The sequence below is a fragment of the Hydra vulgaris genome, chromosome 12, assembly GCF_038396675.1.
Source record: "Hydra vulgaris chromosome 12, alternate assembly HydraT2T_AEP".
NCBI lineage: Eukaryota > Metazoa > Cnidaria > Hydrozoa > Anthoathecata > Hydridae > Hydra > Hydra vulgaris.
In genome coordinates this window covers 3,457,228-3,481,555 of record NC_088931.1, presented here as the reverse complement: position 1 = coordinate 3,481,555, position 24,328 = coordinate 3,457,228, and the positions used below count along the sequence as shown (strand labels likewise).

The following is a 24,328-nucleotide window of genomic DNA, read 5'->3' as shown; positions in this document are numbered from 1 at the left end:
AAAAGTTATACAATTACTAAGTTATATTTTAATCAGCGTACAATCCATACAAAATTCAACAGTTATACAATACAATTCATCCAAAATTTTGTACCGGAGGACAGCTGATACCTGTGGCAGACATTGTATCAGCTCATCTCCATATTAGCTGTCTAGAGATATGTATTTTAACGTAGGTTAAAAAAATTTCTCTAGAAATTAAATTAAACGTAGAACGCTAATATACTATGATTTTCTGGGACAACCGCACGCATAGATGACAACTGACGTATTATACCAACTGGTTGTTGTCATAGTCTGGAAAGTCGATGGATCTCTGCGTAATTCTTTAGTAATATGACTCATAAGCTTTGCTACTTGCAAGTTTTTTTTTTTTTTTAAACAAAACATTAAAAAAAAAATTAATAGTAAAAATGTATTAAAATTACATAAACAAAACTATTTATTAAAAACGTCTACTTTTAATTTATTGTAAACGACTGGATCTCGATCTTTTTCAAAATCTAAAATAATAGCAAAGCACGAAATGACACTAAGTTCCATTATTTTATATAAAAACAGAAATAAAAAAGATAAAAAACTAAAAATACCGGAAAGCGTTCCAAGGCATACGGAATAAGATCAATTTTCTGAAAGAAAAAATAATTCACTTGCAAAATTTATCTTTAAAGTGTTTATATTTTTATTTTCTAGAGTTTCTTAAGCAACTTAAATAAACGAACGATCGATTTTTTTTTTTCTTTCAAGTAGTATTCTGAGCAATGTGTCATGTTGCTCAGTGGTCAAATCATCACAAAAATAATTAGGATTTTTTTTTTGCTTTAATAATCAAAGCAGAAAGCAAGAAAAAAAGACTAAACCTGCCAACATTTACAGATGTATTACCCTAACTTCAGATGTATTACCCTAACATCACTCTTTTACCCCATACGTAGAACTAACCCTAACTTCTTTAAAATTCCATATTTACTTAACAAAATCTAACAAACTATATATACCATTAAAAGTTGAAGGCTTTTTTATATATAATTTAGTATCTACTAAAAGTACCAAATCATATTTTTTTAAAAATTAAGTTTTAAAAATGGCGGGAAAAAAAGGTCGTTAAAGCGAAATGTTTAAAATCAAAAAAATTAAAGCGTTTAAAATGGTTGAAATGGATTTTTTCTATATTCTTTTTGTGCTATTGTTGTGTGTTATTGTTGTGACATTATCTTTTGAGTTGATAGACATTTGGCTTACCTTCACGTTGGTGTCTATTGTTAAAAATGATAAATAGGTAATTTCATCATTAAATCTCACTTCTTTTAATCATTCACTAAAAGCCAAGACGAATTATTTTGCCATATATACAATTTGTTTTATCTCAATTTAATTTTTTGTCTTTCGCGCTATTTATTACATGATTTTGCTATAATTATTTTGGAATCATGATGTACCAGCATAAACTATTTTCTAAAAGCTAACCTGAAATAATAATATTTAACAACTACTACTCTGGCAAATCACAACTTTTCTCTATAAGGTAGATTTTCATTATTTTTATGTTTTTCGTATTTACTTATTCGTTACATTTCTTATTTTAGATTTATCAGATGATGCATTTATGTGGTATAGAAGAACAAAATATTGTAAAGTTTTGTGAATTTTTTAAAAATGTTTACTAATAATTTTTTTAAAGAAATAATATTGAAGATTGCTAAAAAGGGTTTACAATGTTTTTTTTTTTAATTTTTCTGTGTTAGCATTAATCTTATTACAGGTTTTTAATAATTTTTTTAATTATTATTTGCTAAGTTAATTTTTTTCAAACATCTCCTTGCTGATATATATATATTTTTTTAAAGTCATTATTGTATAATTTATTTTAAATGACAGTTTGTTATATATAAATATTATTTGTGTGTGCTATTTAGAGTAGAAAAAATATTATATAAAAAAGATCACAATCTTCGAGATTCTTTTATAAATTTTTTTTTACTACTTTCAATTAAAAGTGAAGTTTAAATGGAAGTTGAAATGAAAGAGATTGGACTTAGGCGAGATGATATTAATAGTCAGCAAAATACTAGATATGCTGCTAGATACGAAAGAATACATTGTATAGCAAAAAGTAATACTATTCCAGATTATAATTGTTTAGGAGAAATGAATTATATTTGTTAGCATTGTTGTGCTAAGAAAGTTCCTGATGAAACACATTTTTTATGTTGCCATAATGGAAACGTAGTTTTTTTTAGAGGAATATATGCAGATGGAAATGCCAATCTGAATTTTTTAAAATATATAAGAAATTATAATGCCTGTCTTTCTTTTGATTCATTTAAAGCTAATGTAGTTCAACCCATGAACCATGGGCTGCTATGTTTTAGAATATGTGATCAAGTTTTTCATCGCATAGGTAATCTTAGGCCAAATCAAGATGTTCCACCGACATATTGTCAACATATCGACATATGTGGATAAATCGTCAAAAATAACTGAAAATTATGCACATAAAATACAATACTGCTCAAAAATTTAGCACACATTAGATTTAAGTTGCGTTTTTTTTTTAAAAATGAAATAAAAGTAAAAAGCAAGAAATTCAAGGATTTTTAAAAAACGAGACTTTTTTAATTGCATTAGAAGGAAAAAAAAAAAAAAAAAAAAAAAAAAAGTGTCTATCATTTTTAATCAAAGTCAGTATTTAAAAAAAAAAGTTAAAAAAAAGCTGCTCATAAGTTTAGCACACCTGGATTTAAGTTTGCTTTAATAGCAAGATCAATAATGGATATGTCCTCCTTTGTTCTTTATGCATAGTTCACATCTTTTTTTAATCGAAAAAAAATTTTTTGGCAAATTTTTTTTGGCAATAATCAGTTGATAAGCTGTCGAATGACTCTTTCAAACTTTCCCTAAGATGTTCAGCCGATGTTACGAAAGCTTTAGTGGTTTGCGGTCCAGTACAGTCCATACATTTTCGATTGGATTAAGGTCAGGTGATCTAGCTAGCCACTGAAGTAACTTAATGTTGTTTTCTTGAAACCAAATAGTCACCGTTCTTGCCTTGTGACAAGGAGCATTGTCTTGTTGAAACTGCCACTCCGACTCAATGCTAAAAAAGATGTCTCTAGTCGGGATTAAATGATTTTCAAGCGTTTCGATATATTTATGTTGATCCATACGACCATCGTATAAGTAACAGAGACCTGGGCCGTCATAAGTGATGCAACCCCATATGCCTACCAAACCTCCACCACCTTGTAGTCGCAGCACAATGAAGCGACTATGAAACATCTCATTATAGTGTCTTCGGATAATCACTCTGTTCTTTAAGTTAATAACTGTAAAGTTGGATTCGTCACTAAGTATTCTTCTTCTTAGTTCATAATTACTCATTTTGAAAATAGCTCTACAAAATTTTATACGTTTTAACCGATCAGTTGGTTTAAGCAGTGGTTTTCTGGCAGCAACGTAGCAACAGAGTTTTCGATCAATCAATCTTCTATTTACACTTTGTCTTGAGATATGATTTTTTAGAGCTAAGTTCACTTCTTCCGACATGCAATTTAAAATTTTGAAGTGCGACTGTACTGTTTTTTTAAACATTGTTGTTGCATTTTGAAGCATGTTTCTTCTCAATTTAAATTTTCTTGCATTTCCAAATCTTGTAGTTGCATTTTAAACCATCTGAATGGGCAGTTTAATTATTAATAACACTGAATCTTTTTTGTTTTTATTGGTAAAAGAAACTTTTATATTAACTTTTTCAAATAAAATCAATAAAATAAAAAATATTGTTAAGATGCACATTAAAAATCATTATTAGAACGCAATTAACGATGCATGTGGAAATTTTTTTTTTCTAAAAAAAAAAGTCTTAGTATAATGAAAAATGTTTAAAATATTAAAAAGATGATGTTTTAAATATTCAACTAAATTAAATTTTATAAAAGATCGAGAGAGAATAATATAATACTTTTCTATATATAAAACATATCTTTGCATTTTTGGATTTCAACCTTTTTGCTTCACATAACAAAACCTTTGTTAAGATTAACAAAGAGAAACGAAATGATACAGATATCAGGCTAGGTAAAAAAAAAAACTCAGTGTTTTTGGAATAATAGTTCAGCTTTACCTGAATAAAAGTTTTTATTCACATAAAGCTGACCAACTACCAATTGCTTTTTTTAATTCACCCGGCCTATTAACTACGACAAAAATAACAACACATCTTTAATTCACCCGGCCTATTAACTACGACAAAAATAACAACACATCTTTAATTCACCCGGCCTATTAACTACGACAAAAATAACAACACATCTTTAATTCACCTGGCCTATTAACTACGACAAAAATAACAACACATCTTTAATTCACCCGGCCTATTAACTACGACAAAAATAACAACACATCTTTAATTCACCTGGCCTATTAACTACGACAAAAATAACAACACATCTTTAATTCACCCGGCCTATTAACTACGACAAAAATAACAACACATCTTTAATTCACCCGGCCTATTAACTACGACAAAAATAACAACACATCTTTAATTAATAAATTAAATAACTCACTTTTAAACAAACCGTTTTTTATTAAACATACTATAGTAGCCAGATATTTAAATTTTTTTTCTTTAGTATTTTCGCCCAAGAAAAAAATACAAAAAACAAAACTTTTACACCGGACTACTAAATATCATAGCGGACAACTCAAACAATAAAAATAGAAATAAAAACTGTTTTAGTGGTCTGCAGGGTGACTGGGAAAAAACTGGAGGGTACACCACTGACAGGCTCAGTTGTTGTTAAAGTAAAGCTTTGAAATGAGGCCCAAGACCATGAGTGATGCTATATCCAATTTTATTTGGTCCTATTTGAAAGATTTAGCAATCTTACTGTCAGGAAACATAGCTTAGAACAAATTAGTTGCATCTTTGTTTGAATTGTTAGAAACTTTATTTAAGCAACAATGCAATGCCTGCATAATTTCTGCACAGATTTTATTAGAACTTGATACAGTGAGTTATAAGGATTGTGGCTTCATGATGTGTCCTTTTGAGAAATTATCAGTTATCTTTAAATTAGACTCTTCCACTGAATTAGGTAAATTATTATTTTTAGCAGCAGATGATTTAAAAAAAAACAGAAAAGCATATTTCAATTTCTTGCAACTGAAATATGCTTTTCAATGCTCGAATATGCTTGAAAGTTCAAATATTTTATGGAATATTTGCATTTCGCCCGGGTATTATACTTCCCTTTCATTAGCCAAGAAATAAAATGAGGGTAACTGTCTTTGTTTAACCATGCTTTTTTGAAAAAAGCTTTTTTTTCTATTTTATTCATTATTCTATTTTTAAAAAAACAGCAACAAAAAATTATAAATAAATAATGTTTATGACATTGTTTTAGTTTTTAAAAGCCTTAGTTGTTCCGCTAAAATTGCCAATGTTTATAAAATAAATTATAGAAAGTCTTAAATGATCAAATTAATCATAAAAAAAAACAAAAACATAAATAAGTATTTTTTTATAGATAATTTAATAAAAAGTGTCTATTAAAAAGAATCGTTAGTAATTAACAAAGTAATTTGTTACTTGATTCAAAAGCATTTTTTATAATATAAATATATTAGAAACTATATAAAACTGTTTATTCCAAATGTTACTTAATTAAGAGTTAAAATGTAGTTTTAGTTTCTTATGCTTACTTTTTTATTTTGTTCTCTTTCGTTAAGATTTCTATTTTTTTATTAGTTTAGTTTGCTGTTATTTTCTTTTAAGTTTTTACATAGCTTTTGAGCGCATTTTTAACATGATTTTAAAAAAATTTAAAAGCTCTAGTCAAATTGTAAAAAATATTATGTGCATGATCATATGCACACAATATTTTATTTTATATGCACATGGTCAATATGGCGTGCATTCACACGCCTTTCTGTGAAACACTGTGGGGTATTTTTTTAACTGCCAAAATAATATATATATATATATAAATATATATATGTATATATATATATATATAAATATATATATACATATATATATATATATATATATATATATATATATATATATATATATATATATATATATATATATATATATATATACACATATACACACATATCTCAAATATTTTGCTGTAATAATATATCTGCCCCTGATATATTACTACATTACCATTATTATACATACAAATTATAATGTATATACATGCATATGTATGTGTGCATATGTGTATTTATATATGTGCATATACATGTGTGTATGTGTATATATATGTGTGTATGTGTTTGTATATACATATATATGTGTGTGTGTGTGTGTGTGTGTGTGTGTGTGTGTGTGTGTGTGTGTGTGTGTGTGTGTGTGTGTGTGTGTGTGTGTGTGTGTGTGTGCGTGCGTATGTGTGTGTATGTATGTATGTATGTATGTATGTATGCATGCATGCATGCATGCATGCATGCATGTATGTATGTATGTATGTATGTATGTATGTATGTATGTATGTATGTATGTATGTGTGTGTATGTGCTTATATTTATGTTTATATGGTCCTATATTATATATATATTACTTGAGATATTAAAGCATGTTTATTTTAATATTTATATTGCAACAAAGTTTTTACCGAATATTCTTCTTTAGGCCCTTATCTTTTTTATATATGTTCTTTGTGTAACGTAAAAGTTTCATTATAATTTTATTATTTATTTTTACGCAAAAGTTTCATTGTAATTTTATTATTTATTCTTTCTCAGAAGTATGGTAAACTTTCTGTTTTCTATCAGTGCATTTGTGAATGGAACAAGAGTCTTGTATGCATAGTGAATGAGTTCAAAAAACTACAGCTCCAGCCACCTTTATCAACTTTTCATAATTTAAAACAAAATCAATTTAAAAAAATCCTGAAAACAATTTTATTCTAACTTGCTGACATGATTTTTACTAAATATTTAAAACATACTCTTATTTTTTTTAATTATGATTACTACAACTATTATCATTAACTTCTTGTCTGTTTATTTTTTATTATTATCATCAAAGTATGATTTTTAAATATGATTTTTAATAAAATAAAATATTTTGTTTATGTATGGTGTGTATGCTTATTATTAATCATATTATATTTAAAAACTGACGTCACTCCTTTGATCAGAATTCTGTTTCAGTGATACCATCCTTATCAATCATTTAGTTATTATTATTAAATACTTATAATTAAAATACTCATGCTTATATTATTTTATATTATTATCATTTTTATATATATACATATATATATATTTTTTTATTAAGCAATTATTTTTACTTGTACAATCAAGTTATGAAATTTTTAATTATTATTATTATTGTTATTGCTATTATTATTATTATTATTATAATATTATTGTATGATTTAAAAAAGGAAAATAAATATCTTGTTGTCGTTGTTGTTGTTGTTTTTATATGAACAGCGAAATAATTAAAAAAAAAAAATACAAACATATCAACCAAGTTAGATATATTCATTCATTGAAAACTTTTGCACGTAACAGTCACAGGACTTTTTAGGAAGGGATTTAGATTTTTGAACTTAAGGATTTCCCGAGGAAATAACCATGGAATTTATTTGTTCCTTTTTTAGTAAATATTAAATTTTTTACTTAATTATTTTTTAAAATTATTGTAATATAATTTTTTTTCTAGAATAGCCCCTGATATTAATGCATATGTTAAACTTCATGAACCAATCGTATATTATCTTGTAACAAATTTAAATTACTATTAGAGCATGCAAGTTTTTAGTTAAAGATGTAATATAATGTAATAATATAAAAAACTGAAATTCAACTTTTTTCACTAATTTGTTCTGGTTTGGTCTTATAAAGAATATTAAATAATTTATTAATCATTTACGATATATAAACTTGTCTACCAGCTCTTTTTTTACTATTCATATCATATTCTTCCTTTGAGCAGAGATTTCCACATCAAACAAGGGTGAAAGTTGTTCTCAGCACAAAACTTACAACAATTAAATAATACATATAAATTAATCCTGACCAATAATAAACATACATAATACATTTACAAAAATACAAAATGCAAAAACTTATGAGTGACAAATGTTTGAACGCTTGTTTGTATGCTAACACTGGATTTCAATACACTACATTATTTCAAAATAACAAAATTACCATTAACATGCAATAGCTATTACAAAAAAATATTAAAAAAAATTTCAATATTTATATTATTAAGTATTGAAGTTTAAAGCTCGTATTAGAGTAAATAGTACACATTGTTTTACATCTGACCATTAGAGTTATTTTTGTTTAAAGTAGAGTAAATCTAATTTAACAAAAATTTCATGTTACATTAGTAAAAAAACTAGAAAATTATTTTTTTAAAAATTATAAATTTTTTGTGAAAATAGTTTTAAGAAAAAACTAAAATTCTTTTATAAATATTGCTTTGTTTAGTGAATAAATATAACTGAAAGAGCATGATATAAAATGTGAGAGAATAAATGAACATCAAATCTTTTTTATAAATTAAATAGAATAAAAAAAAAAAAAAAAATCATGAGATAAAATAAGTAGGAATAAATTAACATGAGATAAGTTTATATATAACTATTATTAGTACTATTTTTTATAGTTTTGATTAAAAACTAAAATTTACACAAATAAATAAAAAAATAAAAATAAAAAGCCAAGATATATTCTTACTAGGTGTTGCATTTGTAATAATCAAATTGGATATAAATGCATCTTGTGCAGAATACCAAATGTCAGAGGCATACACTTTTACATTTTTAAAATCTCTAGCATCCAAATTTTCTACTTTATGAATCAGTACTCTATTCACATGAACAGAAAACCAATATTTATTATTTTGCATACTTTGACATATTTTTATACTAGACCATTGATTCAAATTAAGTTGATTCGTTTCAATAAAAAAATTTGCGTTACCACTCACAGCAGCAAAAATAATAAGTTTTCCAGACCCATCTTTGTTAAACCAAACACCGGGATTTCTATCACCATAGGCTCCAATATTCTTACCCAAAGTTAAATGAAGAACACTTGTCAAACTCTTAGAGAAGTTGTTAGGATTTATATCAAAAGACACAGAGTATTCTTTCTTCAAAACATTTAGTGTTCCAAGAATTAAACCTGGTATTAAAGTAAACACTTCTCTAACGACTATAAAATCTAAATCATAAGAACCATAGAATTTTTTTTTATTAAACAAATACATTGATGGATTTTATAAAAATATATATTCCAATTTGAACAATTTAATTTAATTTAAACAAAATTCGAATTAAATTCAATGAAAATTGTTTGTATATAAGCAATCTCTTATCATATAAATAAGTATCTAAAACTTTTTAATTATTTTTCCAAAGTGTTACTTATTTTATATTATCTGTTATAATGAGAGACTTACCGGTGCTACATTACTGAGCACAAAACGTACTTAAGACATCTAAAGCACATATTGAAACGTATTAACATGTTTTTCAGACATTTAAAACACATTTTATACTCACTGGAGCTGCTCATTTGTTTTTTAAAAAGATTCATTTTTATTAACTTTTTAAAAAGAGTTTACTTGCACACAGCCTTATACTATGTCTTTTTATGATTTAAACTTAGCAACAAGGTTCTCTTATATCTTCATTAATTATTAAACATTAAGAAATTATTAACAAAATTTTTAACTTTATTTGTATTATATTTTATTATTTAGATCAAAACAACAATAAAGGAAGAGTTTTTAAAAGCTTATGTTACTTTATATACCTTTATAAACATAGCAATTGTGTTTGTTAATATTTATTGAAAAAACAACAACATATTTTTGTAAATATGGATTTAATAACAATATTTTTATTTGCATTTATATTTTAGTTCCATAGGTAGTACAAAATTGTAAGATGAAATTATCTTTTAATTTAACTTTTATTTAGAATGCAGACTCTATATATTTAAAATAAATTTACCAATTAAATAAGTAAAAATTTTTTCTTTTTAACGGATTAACATTAGGATGATTACCTATTTGTATAAACTTAAAAAATATATATTTTTTAAATTTGGTTTTTTTGTAACTTTTTTGAGTTGTTTTGTACAATATTTTGTTATTTGCTTTATTCTTTGGAAAGCAGTTGTTCCTTGCTTAAGATCGCAATAAAAATCAGAAAGTTTTTTACCATTTTTAATAATATTTATATACAGGTGTCATAATTGTTTTGAAATTGTAAACTCATTATATAGTTCAGTACTTGTAAAAAGAAAGCTATGCAATGAAACTCAATTGATGGTAGGTACACTGCATATATGTTTTTGTCTGTAAAAGGGTATTTCTTAATTAACTGAGAAATATATATATATAGTTTTGGTAAAACTTTAGATTACTATTATTATTAAATATTGTTATTATTGTTATTACTGTTATTAGTGTTTATAATATTCTACTTATCATAATAAAAACTAATTTTATAAAAATTTTATTTTCAGCAACTTGTTTTAATTTTAGATTTTAGAATAAAATTATTATCATAGCTAAAATACCTGCAGGAAGAACAACAATAGGCTGAATGCTGCTATCTAACAAAAAAAAAAAAAAAAAAATTATTTAAAAAATTAAACTTTTTCTTATTAGATTGAACAAAATGTAATCTAAAATGTGCATAAAGTAGAGAGGAAAGTTGGAAATATAATGATAACCATGACATACTCATAATTCCATTAATTACGTAAAAGTTTCTGATTGAGCCTTCTTGAGCATCATGCCATGGATCTGAAGCATATACTGTGACATTATCAAAACTTGAAACTTGTTTCATAATTTCAGAAAAAACAATATCTCCATTTATTCTCCATGTGTACACATAATCTGAACCTTTTAAAATTTGGCATAACTGAATGTTTGTCCATGTATTAGATTGTATTGGACTTGTGGTAAACTCTCTTATAAAAATAGTAATAGAAGTTGGTTCTGAAAGGGTGAGCCTTCCTTGACCATTAGAATGAAACCAAACACCAGGAATTCTATCACCATATTTATCACCATTAGAACCAATAGTGAAATGAAGGACATTGTGCCAACCATTAACAAATTTATTAGGAAAAACATCAAATGAAATTAAACTTTCTTTTTCAAGCTTAGGTATCACTGCTATAATTTTATTCTTCACTAATGGAGTGACAATATTACCAATAATGGACTCTATCAATAAGAAACAATAAATAATTTACTTTCAAATAATAGATAATTTTCAACATTAATTATAAAATTATCAAAACTTTTAAAACCTAAATTATGGTTGTGATTTACGAGAATAAATTTGAATAAATTATAAACAATTTTTACCTGGCTTTCCATTAATAATCAAAAAGTTAGAAATAGAACCATCTTGTGGATCATTCCAAAGATCAGAGGCGTACACTGTTATGTTATAAAAATCTCTTGCATCAGAATTCTCCACCAGATCTGCATTGATTCCATTTAGGTCCACAGAAAACCAGTACTTTCCCTCTTGCAAAATTTGAGATATTTTAATAGAAGACCACTGACCCAATGGTAGTGAGGCTGTTTCAATATAAGAATTATTTTTACGATTGAGAGCAGAAAAAATAGTTAGCTTTCCAGAGCCATCTTTTTGAAACCAAACACCAAGATTTTTGTCACCATATTCACCATCAATGTTATCCAATGATAATAGAAGAACACTTTTCAAACCCTGAGAGAAATTTACTGGCTTTAAACTAAAAGACACTGAGTACTCCTTCTTCAAAACAAAAATTTTCCCAAGAATTAAACCTTTAGTCAGATTAAATTCAGCTCTTTGGTTAATAGATTCTAAATTAAAAAATAATCTTTAATAAAAATTAGGAAAATGAGAGCTTTTAACCTAGTTTTTAAAAGAACATTTGTTTGAGTTTAAAAGACTTGAGTTAAATACAGAGATAAAAATACAAGGATGCATCATTTTAAAAAGAATTTTATTTTATTATTATTCATCTTCAATGTCAAATTCAATTTTATTAAACTTTAAAACTTTTTCTTTATTTAATTATTAATTTAGTAAGCTAATTAGTAAATTAGTTACTTAAAACAGAAATTTAATCTTTATATTACCAACTATTAGTTATTTAGAAAAGATTGCGTTAATCATAGAGTATCCTTACTTATGAATTACATATATATAATTCAAAATATACTAGTACTAAAATAAAATACTAAATAACAACTGTGTCAAGCAACAGCGGTGCAGTATATCAATTGGCAAAGAAAAGGTGCTGCTAGGATGTATATATAGGCCAATGATTCTTGATGCACAGGGCAAACTAAAAATTTCTCTAACCACTATGAGACAAAAAATATTATGAATCTTTCTATGAAGCGGAACATTATTCCTTGTTTATTAAAGTTACCAGAAATCAGTAGCTCAAAGCTATTGATTTCTGTCAACATCAATTATACTAACACCAAATATACTGTAGAATGCAACCCATTAGACTCAAACAGTCTAGAAAATGAATTTCATTAACATTGCAAACTATTGCCATTTTATTCCAAACTTAAATTTCCAGACATGTTATAAAAACACTGAAGATCTGTCTGTAAATGATATAATATTTTTTAATTTTTTTTATCCTGATTCACTCCCGACAAGGCTGCAATAAGAAAGATGACAAAATGAAGATGAGTGAAGAGGTGCTAAGTAGATTATCATAATAAACATCTATTCAACATTTTTTAATTGATCTCGCAAAAGCATTCAACACTGTTTTGCATAAATATATTCTCTTGTTGAGCCAGCCAAAAATTGAGACACTAGGAAATCAACTTATTACTTACTATTTTATTGGCACCAACGGAGCTAATAAAATGCTAGGTTAATTAAAAACACATTTGAATGCTACATATCTTAATTGCTAAAATGTTGTATGAAGCCTTTGTTAGACCCCTTTTTGAATATATATATATATATATATATATATATATATATATATATATATATATATATATATATATATATATATCTATATCTATATCTATATCTATATCTATATCTATATATATATATATACATATATATATATATATATATATATATATATATATATATATATATATATATATATATATATATATATATATATATGTATATATATAAAGATATATCAGCTCTTGAAAAAGTTGAAAAAAGAGCAACTCAACTGAGTAAAAAAGTGTACATCTACATCATAAAACCTGAAAAGTTATGGGATCAACCTGCATACAGAAGAAATTGTATTTGCTTTGAAAATGAACTGATAAAAGAATGCTATCCATTAAGAGAATACTATAATTTTAAAACAATATCTGCTACATGGTATTGTCTTCCTCCTTCCATTTTACTCTCTACATTGGGTAATACATAAAAAAAGCTTTTAGATGAATATATTGGAAATGAAGTTAACAGCCTGCTGATTACAAACTCTTGTTTATCCTTTTAAAAATTAAAACTTTTGTTATATATTAATTTTATTTTTATTTTTTTATTCTTGAGCAATAAATATAAATGTTAATAATAATAAAAATTATTATTATTAAAATTTGTACAAAACTATGAATAAAAAATAAAACTTTAAAAAAAAAATTTATATCCTTAATATAACTATACTTTTAACAAAAACTATAATGTATATTATAGTTTTTGTTAAAAGTATAGTTATTATAAAAACTATATGTGTGTAATACCCCTGTCTGCACTAAACTATAATGTGTGTAATACCCTGTCTGCACTTAGTTTGGTCAAATTCATTCAAATATGTTCAAATTCTAATTTTTCGAACTTTGAAAATCAAAAATCAAAGGGGTCAATATGTGTGAAATTTGAATTTGAATCAAATTCAAAATTCAAATTTAAATTTAAATTTTCTTTTCAAATTTTGTTAAACTAATATCAAAATCATTCAAAAAATATTTTGAGCTTAAAATATCATTTCAACTTTAGAGGATTTATTTTCAACTTTCAAGGAATCATGGCGCACTGATGAAAGTTTTATACTTCTAATCTAAAGGTTATGATTTTAAAGTTTAGGCACATAAGCATTGGTTTTCAAGTTGGAATTGGGAACCTAATTAAAAGTTAAATACTGTGGCAGCGCTCTGTGATAAGATCAGGTCTTCTTTTAGTTTTCTTAAAAAAAAATTTGCATAACTGGAAAGTTTGAACTGAAAATTTTTTTTTTATTCTCTTAAATTATACAGATTTTAAACCAAAATTAAACAATGTGTTGAATACAAATGGTTGATAGGGTTCCATTTACGATGCTTGAAAAAACCCAGTCTGTGATGGTGCCTTAGGACTATAACTCAACTTGCGCTTTTTTTGTGCCTGTTCCCTTGCCATTCACTAAATTTTAGTTTTTTTCTCATCAAGAACAAGTTCTTTGTCAGCTTCCTCCTCAGCTTTATCTTCATAGATCTTTGCGGAGATCTTCACCTTTGGCAAGTTATCCCTGCAGTAGACCAGCATGTGGATATTTTTGAGCTTTGTTTTTTGTATGTTATAATTGAACCTTCTGATGAGAAAACTCTCTCAGAGCTAACAGATAATGCCTGAAACACGAATTGATTTTAATAATTTAAACCAACATAAAAAAAAAGAAAAAATTTAAACCAACATAAAAAAAAAAGAGAGCAGAAAATTTTCAATGGCCAAAGTTCAAATGATCAAAGTTCAATAACTTGGTAATTAAAACTCACAATTCACATTTTGCAATCCATTTACAATTTATTTAAAAATAAAATTATTTTTTTTACCTGAATACAAAAGTACTTTCTGGCACACTAATTCTTAATTTTTTTTTAGTTTCAATTATCTAACCTTTGCTTCAATGCTGTAGCCCTCATCATCAATATCATCAAGAATTCCTTGATTGAAGCCCTGGACTGGACAAAACTCATTCTCCTTGACAATCCGCTTTTCTAAGTTGTATTTCATGTTGGGTAAGTGTGAGTCTTTTGAAAAATGACTCACACTTACCTCAACTTCAGGATGTACCTCATCATCAAGCGGGAATTATAGTGAGGTTCAACAGGTGCAATGATCTTTACAAATTAAATTAAAAGAGATATTGAGAATTTGGTTTAAAACTACTGTTAAACTTGGTTGTAAAAAAATTGCTTTAGACAAGCCACATTTTTTAAACCAATTTATAACCAAGTTTGAATGTATTTTCTAAACATATTATCAAAAACGTTCAAAAATGAACTAATTACCAGTTTTATTAGTTGAATCATCCTTCTATTGATTGTTTTTGCTGACACTCTGTCCTAATCCTCTGTTGGTCAATGTTTTTTAATGGGTTCTTGATGACTCATCACTCAATGATGGTTCTTGGCCTCATCTGGATGGAAGGACCTGAGTCCTCAGAGAGCTCTTATTAGAGTTTGGTGTAGAATCTTTTCACTAATGGGTCCTGTTCCTGCTAGCACTTTAATCTGACAAATGGCACTTTAATCTGATAAATGAAGATGACTTTTGTCTTCCATGGTGGATCTTGGATTTTTGAAAAACGAGTCCATATTTCTTGAGTTTTTTTAAACATGTTAAATTGCTTCTAGTTTATCTTTAAAATCATAAAATTGCAACACAGCTAAATTCAGATAACTGTAACACTACAATTCCTTCGGGCATAATTTCTGCTTGTTCAGATAACTTTTGATTATTATGAATGTTGATTATTAATTGATTATTATAAATGTTGATTATTAATTTCTTTTTTATAGAAATAAAATAAAATGGGAAGTTCTTCAACTGCAAATGCAAAGCATATTTTAAAAGTGGCTAAGAAAAAGGTTTATATTACTGAGCATAAAGTACTAATCTTTTAAAGCCACCAATTTGCATTTTAAAAAGAAGGAATTTTAATTTGAATGCTTTTAAAACCCATAGCGCTAAACTAACATTTTTTTTAGTAAAACAAAATTTTATAAAAAAATAGTACTTATTTTTTTGGCACATCTAAACTGTTTGTTCTCCATGCCCTTGTCCAAATTTGATAAAATCTGAAAAATTTGAATTTCAAATTTTGTCAAATTTGCATCCAATTAAATAGAATTCAAATCTGAAAACTGAATTCAAATTTAGATCTTAAATTCAACAAAATTTAAATTTGAATTTGGCATAGAGTTTTCAATTATGTTGAATTTTTTTAATTCGAAATCCAAACTTGTCTTAGCTTAGTCTGTACTAAATAAAAAAATTAATATTGCTATAAAATAATTGTTTTTAAATTTAATTGCCATAATAGAAAAATAATTATTGCTATAAAAAATGTAAACCACTAAAAAATATACATCTATATGCTGTTATGTAACACAAAATATTTCAAATACCTTGTGCTTCCATTCTACTATCTAAAAACAAAATAAAATAAAAAATCATAAAATAATACCTTAACAGTGGTAAAAAATATCTAAAAAAACAACAACAACAAAAATAAAAACTCTCAACCAAGTCTCAACCAATCAACTATCAGTTTTCAATATGAAACTAGTTGAAACTGGGAATAATGTTGATTATTAATTTCTTTTTTATAGAAATAAAATAAAATGGGAAGTTCTTCAACTGCAAATGCAAAGCATACTTTAAAAGTGGCTAAGAAAAAGGTTTATATTACTGAGCATAAAGTACTAATCATTTAAAGTCACCAATTTGCATTTTAGTTTGTCAAAGCTTGATACATAAAAAGTACTTGTGTTTTGTTTTTAGATATATAACATATTTGATATGTAATATAATAATCATTACATAGGTCTTACCTAGATACACATTTTTTTTATTTTTAAATGTTTCCATAAGCATCCCAATAATTCAGGAAGCTAGGAATTACTTCTATTTTAAATATTTATTCTTCTTTATGTTATTCACTTTATGACTCCTAAACACAAATCTTGATAAGCAAAAAGAAATAAGCTTAACGCTATACTCTTTAGGACATGGTGGATTTTAATCTCTGCATTAAATTCACTACCAACCTGCTTAAAAATCTGCACACATGCTTGAAGACCTGCACTTTAACATTTTAAATCCTATTAATTGAATGTTAGACTTTTTTTACAAGGTATTAGAAAAATTTAATTTAACTTATTTTTTTAAACATTATGTATGTTATAGTTTAATAAAGCTTTTTTTGACAAATAAGAAATATTTTTTTAATGGCACATGTTTGAAAAGTTTTTTATGTTATAATATTTTATTATCTTACTATAATTATAACTCTAAGTATTTAATTAATTACTATTTAAATAAATCAAAAAAAATAAATATATAAATGCTCATTAAAACTGCTATTATACTATATTATAAACTATCTTTTATGAATTCTACTAAAATACTCACCAGTATATTAGATCAGCAAAATATTGAAAAAATATAAGCACTTATGAACTTGTTTAACATTTTTCTCATTTTAAATACAATACAACAAGGAAATAATTTCATTAATGTAAAAGTACATTAATGAAATTATTTCCTGGTAACATTAAAGATATAAAACTATTTGCTTATATCAAATCTTGCTTAGTGGCAAGATTTTTTACAAACTTATAAAATGTATAGAAATCTATTAAGATTAACTCTGAAGTACTCTTTTATACAAGCATTGGCAGAATATTTAAAAATGTAAAAATTGATTATTTTAACAATACTCTTAAAGCGATCTCAAAGTGTCAAGTAAGTTATTTTTACACTTTAAATAAACTTTAGAAAATAAGTTTAAAGTTGATTTAAACTTACCAAAACAAATTATTTATCAAGATATTACTGAAAAGTCTTTCAACTTTTATGTAGTTTTTGCTCATTTTGTTTCTAAACCTAAAATTAGGCTTTTGATTCTGCTTTTTTGTTTTTGATTCTATTTTTTTTCAAAAAAAAATATTTTTTATAAAATATTTTATTAAGGAATAGTCTGTTCATTGTAGAGGTTTTTTTAAACAACTTCCGAGTTTGAGTAATTGAAATTAAAAGTATGAAATTAAACTTTGATCTTATCTCAATTTAAACTACTTTTTTAAAAAAAAAGAATATTTTAATAAATTAATTAAAAAATTAATTTATATACTTAATTTTTAGGTTTTATTAGAGTTTCTTGTTTTTAACAACCCACAGCCATATTCACATTTCTTCTTTAAACTAACAGATTATTATTAAAACTTTTCATAATTTCAAAAAAAATGTTATCATTAAAAAAAGAAGTTATATATATTAAAAAAGGAAAACCCAAACATTAAAATATACTTTAACTTTAACAACAATTCTTATTTTTATTGATGACAATTTGGATAAAGAGTTTAACTTTTTGATTTAAAGTAATATTTTCAAGAAAGTATTTTTATGTTAAAAGTTGTCCAAAAATTCAACTAATAAAATGGTGTAGATAAGTCGTTTTTGGTTTACATTATATATTATTGTTCATCTTAATAGTTTTAGTAGTAGTACCCCTTCGAGCGTGTTTGACACGAAACTCTTGGCAGCCATTGCAGTCAAGGTAATGGCGAAAAAGAGTCTCAGCACTTTTTTTTTTTTAATAAGAAAACGTGAACTAAAGTGTGTAGAAATATCTAACTTAAGTAAACTCAAAGTTATGTAATGTTAAAACATACCAAAACATATATCATGTTTTATGGTTTTACTTTGACTTGAAAAATACATTGCCGCAACATCTCCTTAAGATTTAAATCCATAGCATTTATTTCCATTTTATGAAGTCTTTCTTTGTTAAATAGCTTTAAAATTTTTATCAGACAACATGCCTGTGTGGCCAAATGATTAGCTTGCAAAGTTTCTGAGGCAAAAAGACGTGGATCAAATCCTACCACTGCCTTTTAAAAAAAAAAAAAAAAAAAAAAAATCTTAAATGATTTTTCTAAAATACAAAATAAAACACTTTTGAAGTTTTATAGATATTGTATACATATATAAAGTTATTATACACTATATAACAAATAAAAGAATTCTTAAAAAAGCTTAAAAATTCTTAAAACATTGAAACACCAGGAGAAATTTGTTGCGCATGTGCTATGATTCAGATACTTATGTTATCAATGTGCTCAGGTAATTAGTTCTAATAAGCTGCGGATGGTCTGAAACTTAATTAAAAAGAAAATTAATAAGACGGTCCTACTAATCCAGAAGGTGCTGCTGTGGAAGCAAAAAAAAATTAATTTTCAAAACATTAAATTTTACTTTAACAATTAAAAATCTTTTTTGCTATATTTGTTTTTTTGCTATAAATTTATATGGCCAGATTGAAAAAATTAAAAATGCAAGGTATTAATAGGTGGATTTGAACCCTCGTAAAATGACACCAATGACAGCACAATAAATCACTGAACTATCGAAGTTATGCATCTAAGAGTTTATTTTATAAATTTCTTATAAGCTCTATGTATGCAGAAATAGGTGTGTACTCAAGATAGTTAAAGCAAATTAGTAAAACGTAAATCAAAATTTTAAAATAAATTTTATTTTTGACAATCTATAACTTCTCTAGAAGTTGTATTAAATGAAATAAATGTAAATTTATTTTTATCTAATACAACTTCTTTAGTTTGTATTTTAAATAAATTTCTTAGAGATTTTTTTTGTTTAGACAAAATTTAAGACTTTTTTCTAAGTCTCTATTTGAACTACTTTAGGGTTTTGGTCAGTCGCTTTGCTTTAAGCTATTTTAAATAAAATTTAAAAGGTCCTTAATTTGGATGTGATTATAGATTAAAAGAGCAAGAACTTTTACTAGTCAATAAGTTTTCTAAAAAATGTGTTTTTTTCACTCAAAGTTAAAAGGTTCTCTACTTACAAAGTAAAAGTAAATAAAAAGTAAAAAACTAAAAAAATAAAAAAATAAATTTATATGCTAGTAGTAATAGCTCTTTTTTTTTTATTTCCTTAAGGAATATTCTGTTGCCTTAATGTCTTTGCAATAGTTAAAATAATTCCAGGACCGAGCAAAACCTTCACTTAAAAATACCAATAACAATACCAATTTAAGAACTTGAGATTTGAACGGTCTGGAATTTATTACATTTAAAAAAATTTTAAAATTGCTTGCAGTCCACAGTAAGATTTTTAATGTTTTTCCTTTAAACAATCTAACTGTTTATTTTGCAGACCATATATTTACTGGAAATATTAACTGTTTAAAGTAATAACCCACTGATAGCAACTTCTTCAAAAGCACCTTAACGAGGGATTGTGCGTAAAGTACATACGCTCGGATGGGGGAGAAAAATAAAAGCATACATAGTTTATGGACAACCCCCTAATTTAAGTATGTTAATTTTTTTTGTTAAAAAAATAACATACTTAAAGGAAATTTTTTAAATTAATTATTTTTCTACCATTGACTAAAATATATTGAAGTAAATAAAGAATAAGTATAGAAATGAATGGAGCGGAAGATAAGTATAGAAATGGCCAGTTTGGTGAAAACTTTTCATTTTATTGTTCTGGATAGCTAGGATAAATATAAAAGGAAAAAGGAAAGAAAAAGTCAGTGTGGAAGAGACTTAAAAAGACCCGTATTTTTACAGGTCCGGTCAGATATTTATTTATAATTTTTTAACATTCTTCTCATCACCAAATGCATTTTTCATCTCATTTAATATATTTAAAAAGCTCTGATGTAAAGTTTTTTTGTAAGACATTTTTTTTTTCAACATCTTCATTTCTAACAAGGCTGCAAGCAACAACTATTAGAGTTAAAAGTTACTGGAAGAGAAAAGATAAATTTTATAGAGCATAATAACAATTAACAGACTACTTAAAAGATTGCAAGTTATATGAATCAGGAGAACAATATAAAGAAAGCAAATTTCAAAGGATCGATGTTAAATGATAAATTAAATGATGAGTAACACGAGAATGAATGTTAGTAGAGACGCTAGCTCTTTGGAGCAGTGCCCATTAAAGCATTTAAAGAAAAGAGATAGAGAAGCAACATTATGACAATGTGATAATGGTTGGAGGCTGGCTGCTAGAGCAGGATATGGCAACAGTATTCCATACAAGGACGGATTTGAGATTTATAGAAACAAAGAATAGAATCCTGAGTAAAAAAGTAGCAAGCATGATAAAGAGATGCAACATTATCAGATGCTAACTTTGCAATCGATTTGATTTCCAAGAAAGGTTGGAAGTAAGAGTTAATCATAGAAGATGAAGAGCAGATGACTCATGGAGTACATTACCGTTCATAAATAAAGGAAGATATAGATTATATGCAATAACAATTAGCTGAAAAGAAAATTGAGTTTTATACAAGTTAAATTTAACCAGCCAACGAGAGCCCCATGCTGTAGCAGAAGTGAGATCCTTTTCAAACTCAAATGCACCCTCCAAGCAATCAGAGAGTGTTGGCTTCTTTTCAAGGCATGAATAAATGGTTGTATTGACAGTGAACAATGCTATCTTAGATGTGTGAATTTCTGGGAGTTGGTTAATTTAAGTTAAAAAGAGTATAGAGCAAAGTATAGAACCTTGAGGAGCCTCTGAAGTTAAAGGATATGAAGAATGCTGTCCATCAAGAACAACTTTTATACTATGATTGTTAAAGAAAGATTCAATAATCTTAATGATGTTACCTGATACACCGTAAAAGGAGAGCTTATGTTGAAGACCAGCATGCCAAACTTTATCAAAGTCTTTAGAAATGTTGGGAGTTATAGTTTAGCCTCTCCAGCTTTATCTAATGCATGATAAAACCTATCAGTAATAACTGTTAAGAAATCAACAAGAAAATAGAAATGCATATTGAAGATTAGAAAGTAAGTTATTGGAATCAAGATGAGAGATTAAGTGTTTTTTAATTAAAGACTCAAAAATCTTCTAAAAGTAAGAAGACTAATGGGACAATAGTTAGTCAAATCAGATTACTCTCCAGAATTTTTTGAAAATAGAGATAACAGATGCCGCTTTCAACCAGGCTGGAAATCAAGACTCTGAGAAGCACTTATTAAATAGTTTTGAAAGTATAGAGGACAGTTCCAAACACTTCTGCAAGGCTATAACAGGTATGTTGTCTGGACCACAAGACAGAAGGGTCTAAGTAGGAAATCACTTTAGATGCAGAATCTGGAGTAATACAAAGGTCAGACAATGAATTAACCTGTTTGTCGCTATATCAGGTAGAATGTGACTAGTGGAATTAAGAGATTATATTGATGAGAAGTTCTTTGCAAACAATTCAGGTTTGTTTTTAGGTGAGGTGACAAAACCTGAACCCCACATGAGAGGTCAAATAACAAGAGTGCCCTTATTATAGATACTAGCAAAGATTCTCCAGAAGTCATGAAAGCCTAATACTTGAGATGAAATACAAGATTACATGACCTGAGAATAGGGGGTTTTGGCGTTGGACAAAAACGTTTTACAATAGTTTCTAGCAATAGTAAACAAACACCTGATTTCTGGAAAATTCATTTGCTGATAGATCTGAAAGTAATGGTTACAATTGGAAATTGCAGCACCACAATGAGAGGAAAACCACGGAGAATAGCAAGGCTTAACTTGGAATCGTTGAGGGGGAATCAGGGATTCCAAGCCAGCCTGAATCCAGGAAGTAACATAAGAAGCACATTTGTCACAAGGAAGGTGAAAAATTTCTATCCAAGAACCATCAAAAAGAAAATCATGGAAAGAATCCCGGTCAGCTTTAAGGCAATTGTAAGAGGTACAAAGATAGGGGGATTCTGATGATGAAGAAGAATGAGATAATGGTTTTAGAGAGATCAAACCGTGATTAGAAGCACTTAAGGGTGAATGTGGAGAAACAGACTAGGATCAGAAACATGACAAAAGTTGATTAGAAAAAGTAAATGATTCGGATTGTTTGAGTTTGGAAAGCAAGTTGGAAAGTTGGCTTTTTGTGTTAGAGATTGAATGAAGCAAAAACTGTGGGGCTTAACAACTGCAGAGTCACTCATCAAGTACATTACAGTTTATATATATAGGAAGATCTAAATTATTGCAATAATGATTGGGTAAAAAAAATTTGGTTTTATCTGAATTAAAGTTCATCAGCCACTGTGAGCCCCATGCTGTGGCAGAAGTGAGATCCTTTTTAAGCTCATGTTGTATCTACAAAAGAATATCAAATCATTTCTTTTTAACTACTTTATTAAAGTCACCCTTGAATGCCAACACTTTTCTTTATTTCCAGTAACTTCTGGGGTACTGTGAGGTTCTATCCTCGGTTCTATTTTGTTTCTTATCTACATTAATGATCTTCTGACAACCATACATCTAAAGTAGCTCTTTTTGCTGACTCTTTATACTCCTGTCTTGATAAAAATGACTCTTAATACTCCTGTCTTGATAAAAAATCTCTTTTCAATCGCTTAGAATAGGCAGCCAATCTTAAATCTGATCTCACTTCTGTATCAGATTAGAACTTGCAGCGACTTGTAATTTTTAACTCTAACAAAGACCGCTAATTAATTTTAAACAACTACCACAATGTTGACATTCCTATGTTAATGAATAGCAACCTCACTGACTCAGCAAGCTCACTGACTATTCTTTGTTATGCCTTTTTAGATTATTGTTTATATCAACCTTTTATGGAACCTATATATACAATTGATTATTAAATTAGCATCTGCTAATTTTTGCCCCAGTATGAAATATAGTTGTCATATTTGGGCTGGTTCTCCTAATAATGCTCTTTCACTTCTAGACAAGGTCGAAACATGGCTTGTAAATGTGGTTGGATTTGTTCTACCTGCCAAGGCTGAGTCTCTCTTCTGTTGTCATAAGGTTATGTCTCTTTTTCTTTTCTATAAATACAATCATCATCACTGCTCAAAGGAGTTATTTTCTTTAGTTCCATCAACTCAAACTCAGCTAAGTCTTATTCGCTTACTGTTGCCGTTACATGTTCTAAAAACTTTTGTTTGTCTAGTTTTTTTCTGCGCACTTAAACACTTTGGAACTCTCTCCCATCTTCATGTTTTCCAGACACATACAACCTACATCTTTTGAAGTCTTCTTTTTATATTAACTCCCAACTTAATAGTAGCTGCTTGCAGCCTTGTTGGGAGTGAATCAGAATTTAACTGTGAACCCTTCATAAAATTTGAAACCAAATCATCACAAAGAATATTATTTGAAACAATTTTCACTGTATATATATATTTTTTAGTTAAAAGCTTTTCATCATAAGTAAAGTTGGTGCACCACTTTTATGTTTTTAATTCATTTTTAATGGAATTTTTTTGGTCTATATAATTTAAAACTTTTTGAGGCTGTTATAAGTATTTATTGATTTATAAATT

The 24,328-nt window shown here is 26.8% G+C and overlaps 1 protein-coding gene across 1 annotated transcript in view; it reads right to left on the bottom strand.

Annotated features, from left to right (window-relative positions):
- Positions 1-349: 349 nt before the first annotated feature.
- Positions 350-24,328, bottom strand: part of LOC136087780 (uncharacterized) — a 143,454-nt gene continuing 119,475 nt past the window's right edge. The window contains exons 13-19 of the mRNA XM_065811257.1: positions 16,391-16,411; positions 11,369-11,857; positions 10,733-11,224; positions 10,567-10,602; positions 8,713-9,201; positions 591-629; positions 350-503 (exon numbers count right to left, since the gene is read on the bottom strand). Coding sequence (XP_065667329.1) covers positions 622-629; positions 8,713-9,201; positions 10,567-10,602; positions 10,733-11,224; positions 11,369-11,857; positions 16,391-16,411 — 1,535 coding nt within the window. The 3' untranslated portion in view covers positions 350-503; positions 591-621. The remainder of the gene's footprint in view (positions 504-590; positions 630-8,712; positions 9,202-10,566; positions 10,603-10,732; positions 11,225-11,368; positions 11,858-16,390; positions 16,412-24,328) is intronic.